The sequence below is a fragment of the Diorhabda sublineata genome, chromosome 5, assembly GCF_026230105.1.
Source record: "Diorhabda sublineata isolate icDioSubl1.1 chromosome 5, icDioSubl1.1, whole genome shotgun sequence".
Classification (NCBI taxonomy): domain Eukaryota; kingdom Metazoa; phylum Arthropoda; class Insecta; order Coleoptera; family Chrysomelidae; genus Diorhabda; species Diorhabda sublineata.
The window spans coordinates 28,626,100-28,636,143 of NC_079478.1; the positions used below are offsets into that span (position 1 = coordinate 28,626,100).

General features: G+C 29.9%; 1 protein-coding gene across 1 annotated transcript; it reads left to right on the forward strand.

Annotated features, from left to right (window-relative positions):
• Positions 1 to 185: 185 nt before the first annotated feature.
• Positions 186 to 5,881, forward strand: LOC130443876 (uncharacterized). Its single transcript, XM_056778753.1, has 3 exons — positions 186 to 589; positions 1,254 to 3,271; positions 5,380 to 5,881. Exons 1-3 carry the CDS (start codon positions 329 to 331, stop codon positions 5,750 to 5,752), a joined length of 2,652 nt encoding a protein of 883 aa, XP_056634731.1. The 5' UTR covers positions 186 to 328; the 3' UTR covers positions 5,753 to 5,881.
• The last annotated feature ends 4,163 nt before the right edge of the window (positions 5,882 to 10,044 follow it).

The following is a 10,044-nucleotide window of genomic DNA, read 5'->3' on the forward strand; positions in this document are numbered from 1 at the left end:
AACATATTGTGGTACAACTGGTAAAAGTTATCCTGATATGTACAAGGCTAATCTCATAATTACTGTCAAGACTTATCTAACCTGGGATAAATTGTAATTGATAACCCACAAAACATAGGCATGTTCTGTGTGATAACCTGTCAGTAGAACCATTGTATATAGAATATACAATGGTAGAACTGAGAATTATTTGACATTACCGTTTGTCACTGTCAATTGCCATTTATGAATTTAAAAAAATAAAACGGTTATTTCCGTTTCAATGTTATAAGAGTCATACTTTTTCTGTAATTTTGTAGTGATTTTAAGGTGTTGTAGAATTTATATAATGGAACAACCACTTTTAAAGAAGAAATCGAGAAGAATTAGATGCACTGAAGAACTAAATAAGTTACTTGAAAACAGTTTAGATAGTTCTTCATCAAAAAGCGAAAGTGGGAAAAATAAGGTAACAAAAAAGAAAAAACTTTTATACTCAGCTGAAATAAATTTAAATATTGATCCAGTCAAAGAAAATTGTTCACCAAATGTTGAACAAAAACAATCGACGAAAAAATCCAAAAAGACGTTAAGAAATTTTATCGAACATGTAAGTAAATATTTAATTTTGGATAATTTCATGATGTAACTTATTGTTCTTAAGAAAGAATATAGTTCATTACCATATTGCAAAAATAGACATAGTCTAAACCCGTCGGCATAATTAGAGAAACACAAAAAAGAATTTTTCGAGTATTTTGATAGATAATACTTGTCATTAATTATACAAATTTTATTTAGGTATAAATTGTTTATTATACAATTTGAACAATTTATTTTGGGAACTTATTTTGATCAGATGTTAGTTGAATTGGAGGGCAGGTTAATGTTTGTTTCATTCCTATTTTCAGTTTAATTGAAAATTATCAGGTTCTTCTTCTAAAAACCACATAATTTCAACTGGTAAAAATATTTTTGAAATGTTAGACATAAAGAGCATATCACTAAAATATTTTGATGTGTTAACATCATGCTCTATTTTTAAAACTGATTTTATAATTGAATAATGTGTTTTCAATGGTGTTATTTTCTTTTCTTTCGAATTAAACCATTTTGAAATTCTCAGAAAACGATATTATATTTTTCCATAATTTGTTTGACAAATAAGTTTTCTGGAATTTTCTTCACTTTCTCAAATTTCTGCATCAGAGAAAATTGTTCATTATCATAAAATATATTTACAGTAATATATATATATATATTTTTTTTTTCAGAAAATAGAAAGTGGGGACACAAAAGTATGTTCTATGAAAAATGAAACATCAGCAGAAGAAGATCACAGAGATTCAGAATTTGAATTTAGAATAAAGAAAAAGAGGAAGAAGCATAAAAAACAAACAAAATCATCCTCAGATGTTATATCTGAAAATCAGACCAAAATCGAGGTAAATAAAAAATCAGTATTAAAAAAGGAAAAAAAAAGTCGAAACTCAGTAACCAGTTATTCTAAATCTATAAATTTGGATGATAATGCAACAAGACAATCTAGAAATTCAATTTCCAAAGATCCTAAATCTTTTAAGGATCAGTCTACTGAATCATCAGAATCAACATCTCGGGGTATGAGGTGTAAAAGGAAGACCAAAAATTCAGTTTTAAAGGACCATGAAAACTTGAATAATCATACATCAGAATCATTGTCACCAAAACCTGTTAGTTCAGAGTCCGATGACGTATTTGAACAAAATATTGAATCACATGAAACTCTTAATAGTTTTCCAAATGAAATATGTAAAGATAACCAAGAAAATTCGAATACAGAAATGCTTGTGTCTGAATTGCAAGGAAATAACATTTCTGAATTCTTCAGTGAAAATGAGTCACTTTATAAAATAAATACCAATGAAAAGGGATCAGTTAGATTCACTACTCAACCTACTATGAGAAGATCAAAGTCTTTAAATGAATCTTTCAACAAATCAAGTAAAAAATCTATAAGTTTTATGACACCAGGGAGAAATAATTATATACAAACAGGAAGTCCAATGACAAATCAAATCAAACAATCAAAATCACTGAATACAACTAAGAAATCATCTGTTTCATTTGCTTCAGTAGATTCTACACAATCAAAATCATTTGGAAAAAAAAATTCAAAAATATTTCCAAAATCCCCTCATGTTTCTAGACTTACAAGAAACAACTCGGTTTCTTTCGACGAAATAGAATTTCTTCAAGATGAAGGTCCACCAGAAATGTTACAAAAATATTCAAATTTGAGAAAACCAACAACCAATTACATTGAAATGTCTGGTAAAAAATCTGTTTCTTTCTTCACTCCTGCCAATGACAACAAGAAAAAACCAAAAACAAGTTTTAAGAAATCTCCATATATTCATAGATCGACTATTGATCTGTCTAGCAGTGATAAGTCACTGAATGAAACTTTCCAGTTAACATCACCTACAATAGAATTGGAAACTTTGAAAAACAAGAGTGTCATCTTATCACCTACAGCGTCAACACTTTCAGAAGGAAGCAATATAATTTTTTCATCAAAAAAATCCATACCAAACCTCGTGACGCCTTCCCCTCAAACCGGTAGTTCTTCTTACATTTTAAGCACATGTGACGTTAGCGACAAAACTAAGGGTAGTTCTGAAGTTAGTAAATCTGATGCAGAAACAAACGTAACTAGGAGAAAACATTGGAACAGATCCCTAGGAGTGTCAATTATGGATAGTGATGGTATGTTACACAATATTTCATCTCCATGGAGAAACGAAGATTTCAATAAAGTTCAAAATACCCATGAACAACATAACTATACCACAGATAGTTTTATAAGTCCAATTGAGAAAATTGATAGTACATCTAAGGGATATATTTCCTCAATAACAGTGAGTCCAATAAAAATTCAACAGAATGTAGAGCATTCATTGAATACAGTAAAATCTGAAACTGTAATTTCTGAACATTTGAATACAACTTTTAGTCCTTTGGAAAAAGATAAGTCTTTGAAAAAATTAGGCCAAAGTAAACCATCTAAACAGGAAAATAAAGTCTTAGTGAAGAGAACAAAACTTCCAAATTTTGCACTTATTCACCAGAGAGCTTATGATAAATTGGAGAATGTAAGAGAAATGAGCCAGCGAAAAGCTGCTAGAGCGCAGCAATTATTGTCGGGAAAGAAACCAGGTCCTGATTTGAATATGAAAATTCCAACATCAAATTTGAAGATCAAGTCTCCTAATTCAAAATTAAAGTCCCCTAAAAGCCGAAAATTGTTGAGGTAAGTAGATTAAATTTTCAACACATGTTACTTTTTTGAATACACTCCTCAACAAAAATAACACATAATTTGTTAGTTGAATAAAACTTTCAATCAGATAACTTTAGGTTTCTGCAACTTGCTTCATTGCCGCTCAAAATTTTAACTTAAAATGATATTGTATTGATAAGGACTTATCATTAATTTTTGCTACAGTACAAACAATCCAAGTGAGATGCCTTGCTCTGTAATCTAACTTTGAAATAAACCATAACTCTTGGAGAATACTCCTAATAAGAATGTAGTCACATAAAGATTCCATGTGATACAATCGTCGATTTCTGGAGCAATAAGAATAATTTTCAAGTGCAAAGATAAACTTATTTTACTGTTTATTTGCTTCTTTAAGACTTCATGATGCTTTATCAACAAGAAATAAGTAATTGAATAATAATATGGCTTAAAGGGTTTGATTAACCTCACCATATGGAAAAACAAGGCTACTGCTTGCAAGAGATCGTTTGAACTCGGAAGACTATTAATGGAAGATATTTCTCCAAAAGTATCCCAAACTTAAAATTTAACCATAAAAAATGCTTGTTCCAATATCGTACTTAAAATTGATTCTGTTTTTATTTTGTTCCTTAATTCATAATTTGGTTAGGTTAGGTTAGGTTGGTATCCCAACCTTTGATATTTCACCGAGCATACTCTTATCTAATGTCTCAGCAATAATCCATCCAAATAGGATTTAAGTGCAAGATATTCCTGCCAAGAATTTTATATTCAACATTTAATCATCAAAAATTTCTTGAATCTTACTAGAAGTGGTGAATCTTATTTAAAATCGATATGATATTGGAACAAGCACCCATCTTATCAAGATCCACTATTTCTAGTGAGGTCATTGAAATGAAAGTCATTCAAGGAGCTTTCGATGCTTAAGTGTTGAATATGGAATATTCTTTTAGTCTAGAAGCCTAAATTTTAGGCGTTTTTGAAACTAACGTAAAAAATGAGAAACATTTTTACTGGGTATCCATTTTTTTATGTATTTTTTAACTTTCTAAGAATTTAAAAAAAATCAGAATTTCTGTTGCTATCGCATTGCCCTTAGCCAAAAGAAAAATTACAAAATGTCATGTCGACATGAAATTTTTTTTCCATTTTTTAACCTTTTGGAATGTTTTAAAAATACTCCAAATTGAAAAATTTTAGAATCCAATCGCAGACGCGATATATAAAAAAGATTTACACCAAATTTCAAAGGAATTGGTCGGGTAGAACTTGAGATATGTCAACCACTTCAAAAAACGTAGAGAAATAAGCATTTAAAGTTTGACAATTTCAGTAGAATAACTCGTTCCACTCGGCCGACATAGACGCTACTTCACTGTACCTCCGAAAATAATACGAATTTTTAAAAATCCCTTTTAGGACATTTTCTTAAGGGTCTAAGCTTTGAAAATATGCAAAAAATCGATTTTTTTTAAATTTCTCGGTCAGAATACCCCTTTATTTCTTACGCGAAACAAATTATTTTTATTTAAATAGGGGTTGATAAAAATATGGCTGACCTTTTTCTAGATTTCTTCAAAAATTATAAACGAACTTAATACTTGATTTGCGTACCTAAATAGCATCTAAATACTTCTAAATAGTCCCCTTGTTATGAAAAATTTGTAGTTCCTTTTTTTGACAGCCAATTTTATAGGGGTAATCTCACTAGGTGTTTTCTAACACTGCAATATTAAATAAACTAGTGCTGTAAAGTTCCAAAAATATTATTTGGAGTGATCCAGCCCTAGAAGGAACCAGAGTGTTTCTCTTCCATTTTTTTTCTTTTGAAATTCTTTCTCATTAGGATATTTTTCTACACCATAGAAAGGTTGAGGACCAATACAAAATGTTATTGTTGTGGCAAGTGTATTGGCTTCTTCATTTTCATTGACTCCTGTATAAAGAGGAACCAAAACAAAGATTGTCTATTATTCTTGTCTATTTTATCAAGTATTCTTTGGTTGATAACATGGAAGGACAGTGCTTTGAAAACTACCTATCAAATTATGTAAAAATTTTTATATTTCAGATGAGAGGTGAACACATACTAAATATGGTTATTTTTCTAGGTATACTCCCAAAAAATCACACCCCCTTGAGAACTTACTAGAACCTTGTACATCCAGTATTGTAGTGGTTAAAACAAGTACTAAAATTACACCATCAAAATCCAATCCTAAGAAGATTGTAAAACCCGTTATAAAGAAAACAGCAAAATCAAATATTCCAAAAATTATAGACAAGAAACCTTTGTCAAAATTAGGTTTTAAAATAGAAACAACAGGCAAAGACAATAAAGTTTTAAGACAAGATCAATTGAAAGCGGCAGCAAATAAAACGAAACCAAGCAGAAATTCATTAGAAGCTCGTCGAACTGTTATACAAAATGTGAGAACAAATCGAAGATTTGATCTGCTTATGAAGATGAGGAAAAAGGATTAATTATTATTTTATTAATTATGAGCTTATACAGTTTTATATATTCTTTTAAATAGGTTATATTCTCCCTTTTAAAAATATTTTAATGTAAGATGTACTAAATATACTACAATAAACTTATGTATACAATTATTGGTTGGCGATGAAGTAATTTCGGTTTCGTAGTATAAAATATAACTAATTTAACAAATAACTTTTAATCAATTATATGTTTTCCATTTTGCTTAATGACCTTTTGTCTGGTCTGTCTTTTGAACTATGTTATTGTACAGGACCCATTTTTCATCAGAAGTATTCTTTCGAAAAATGATCATTTTCATTTTGTTTAAGGTGCATATCGCAAATGTTGATTCTTTGTGTTAAACAAATTTCTTTCAATTCGTAAGGTACCCAAATATCAAGCTTCCTAACTAGCACAAGACATTTTGAGTAAGTGAAAGTACTTAGTTGCCAACCTGATAGAATTATTTCTAAATGACAATTATTCAGATATCAGCTAACCATAACTAAAAAATAGGGATTCAATAATAACTTATGTTGTATCAATTAAATTTTAAGGTAGTTCCTTATTGAAAAATTAATACCTATAGTGAGTAAGTATATTTATGAAATATATAATAGCTGTATTATAATGGGATTACCCCCATCATTTTAGATTCCGAGAAGGCCACTAAAGTATTTAAGAAATACACAGAATAATTCTGGTTATCAATAAGGCAATTGAACAGAAACCATATTGTACTTCAGTATTAAGTGAAAAGAGCACATGTTGGAAAACTACAAAACTAACATCAAATCAATATGGCTATAAGGAGTAGAAATATGGGTATCCCAGCAAATTATGTACAGCTATAATACAGAGAATCAAAGTACAAAACACCAGGAGAGACTAGTAGAATTTGCTGACAGTAATATTATATATTGATGGATCTAGGAAGAGGAGTTTGATGTGCAGTTTACATTCAAAATACAAAGCAATCAAATCGCTCAATGTATCTATAAGTTAATATCGGTCCTGGTTACTATCGTGGGTGTTGTAAAAGAAATAACATAGATCTATTGCTGATCACTGATCTGGACTAAGTTATTCTGATATCTGATATCACTAATGCAGAGAAAAATTTGAAAGCAGACACAACACAAAAGTAAAAAAAAATATAAAGCTGATCATGAAACTTAGAAAAGAGATTCAAGTAAGGATTTCATTTTAGGAAACACTGTATGGGGTTTTGAAAAGTACCTTTAAAAAGGGAAAAAGCCCATAAGGATTACAGGTATTAAATGCATTCAACGTTTTGTGTTATAAACAGGTAAATATACAAAAATCCAGGAAACTCTACAAAATTCCCAAAAACCTGAAAGGCTTGAAATTTTGCCTAAATATAAACATTATTCAGAACACAATTTTTTTCACTATTATATTCACTAGTCAAGACTACTATTTAAGATTGCTGTGAAAGTAGACTAGAATTACTAGACTACTAAGATTCACTAAAGTATATTTATTCCAATTCAGTCCAGGGAAACTCTTGCAAGGTCTCAAGAGTGACTATTATTTGGCCATATTTTTACCAAGAAACATGTTTTATTTAATTTAACACTAGTTTCTCACAATTTTACTCTGTTTTTTGTAATGGTGTATTTATGAACAATAAATAAAGACATTACTAATTGGAAGAGTGTTATATTTAAATTAGGAGTTGCAGAAGTATGTCTTTACAATGTTAAGGATTAGAAAGGACTATCTACTTAGAATAATTTTACTGTCCCTTAACTTAATACATCTGGATTGTATGATCTATTCTATATTAAAAAATATTCCTTTATTCCTGGTTTTATGAATTGCAGCTGGAAATGCCAAAATAAATTCTTTTACAAGGTTGACAATGTGTTCACTGAATCTTATTCAAATAGAAAACTTTCACTTCCAAATTATATTAAATTACAAAGACATTACTAATTGGAAGATTGTGTTTTATTTAAATTAAGAGTAGCAGAAGTATGTCTTTGCAATGTCAAGGATCAGAGAGGACTAACTACTTAGAATAATTTTATTATGGCTGTCCCTTAACTTGATATATCTGGCTTGTATGATCTATTCTATATTAAAAATCATTCCTGGTTTTATGATTTGTAGCTGGAAATACTTCTAGGAAATACCAAAATAAATTCTTTTACAAGGTTGACAATGTGTTCACTGAATTTTATTCAAATAGAAAACTTTCACTTCCAAATTTCAATGTTTTATCTATTGGTATTTAAAAAATTTAAAAAAAAATAACTTATTGTTATTTTTACTGTAGCTTGAAACAGATTTGGAAAATTATAATATGATGTAGAAACTAATACAATGCAAAAAAATGTAACAAAAACTGCCAAGTATGTACGTGAAGACTCACTTTTTTGTAGTCGTGGTTGATTACTTTTGAATAGAAGGTTTACCTGCTGATCAGGTGGTTCATAACTGTGCAGATGAATACTGCTAAACTATTTATTTATTCTCATCAATCTCCTTAGTTAAACAGATTATTTCAAAAAGGTATGACAAGCATTTCAAAGAAAAGTTTTTGCATCTAGAAGCACTCACATGGAGTGAGCTCTTCAATTAGCACAACGGATAAAAATAATTTGCTCAACATGACTTGATAACAATGTCTTCCTGTGTACATTGGAAAAAATAATTTCTTTGAAAGTGCTTGATATAGAAAAGTAAAAAATATGGGTGAATGAATATTCTGTTACTATGGATTAGGGATGTTACGTAGATACGACACCAATTCCGAAAGGTCGGAACTTCCGATTGATATTAAATCTTCTATACTTTTAAATCGGATGGCGAAATACGCATCGCGTTGTGTATGAACAGGTTTACACTGGTCACACGGAAAATCGTGCACCGCCCTTTCCGTTTATTAATTATGTCAAGTTCGTATTGTTTCTCGTACGATTGAGTTTCTGATGAGTGTTTTTTGTTTTTATTTAATGTGTTACATTTTATTATAGTTCTAATAATGAAACCAAAAACAAGAGTTATTTGGAATTTATTTAATGGAGTGTTCGCGACAAAATGTAAACTTTATAATAAGATATATTCACGAAAGGAGGGCATGATAAGATAGATAGGTCATTTAAAGTGTGGTGCACCCTTCTTAATAAAAAAAATTAAATAAACTAGATACTGTGTTTGTAGTGTAGTACAGGCTTCGACTTCAACGCATCTCCAAGAAGCCAAAAAACAAATTACTCTCAAAGATACTTTAATGAGGAATCAAAAATGGCGTAGTTCTTATCCTCAATCAATGGAAATAGATAGATTCATTTCTGAAATGGTTTGTTTGCAAGATCTTCCCTTCCAATTTCCTAGAAGGCATTAGATTTAGATGTTCGTGGTGCTGAAATATCAGTTAACGAGAAAACAGTTTTTAACAGAATATATTTATGAATAGTTGTAAGCAAAATTAGCAAAAATAATGATTTGTTGAAACAATATGGCAAAATTTCATTAACAGACATTTGAAATGAACCAAGTTTATATGTATCGTTATTGAGTCTAACAGAGCACGGTATAAATGAAGAATTTAACAGAGTTGAAATTATTTTGAAATGTCACACATTTAATGGAAGATATACAGGAGACGTTCCAATAAAAATTAATGGAATGTTAATAGAATTGGAAATCACAAATGACAAAATTCACTGTTTTGTTTGTTATAATCTATGTATCGAAGAAAAATAGTAAATCGAAACATATCCACGCATATTGCACGTAATCAGAGTTGAAAACTTTCAAATGAATGACAATGTTTATACTTCACATTTTGGTTTCAACCTTGAACACTCGAAGAAGATAGTCCCGAAATTTTTGCCGTTTTGGAAATAACGCCATCAACATTCTTGTCATAATTTTTTTGCAATTCATTTTTATAAATATTCACAATCATTTGTTTTTCGCTAGAGTTAGGATGAAGCTTATTAGCTCTTTTCTTGGACGGAGTATAGCTAATGTCAATAACTTCATCATATGTCTCCGTGTCAGACATATTTAAGAAAATTACGCAGCAGACAAATATAAACAATCTCATTGCAGTACGATAATACCATGCCGTCCCTGTAATAGAATTGATCCAACGGCTTTTTCAGCGATGCGGCGACGCGTTTCTCTCGGGATGTTCACGCACTGATCATTGTTTTGGTTTACTATTTTTCTTTATTAAACAGACTTTAGCAACCAATAAAATTCTCTAATTGTAAGGTCAATTTCTATGCGTTACTTTTTAATGTGTTCTCTTCAGTTT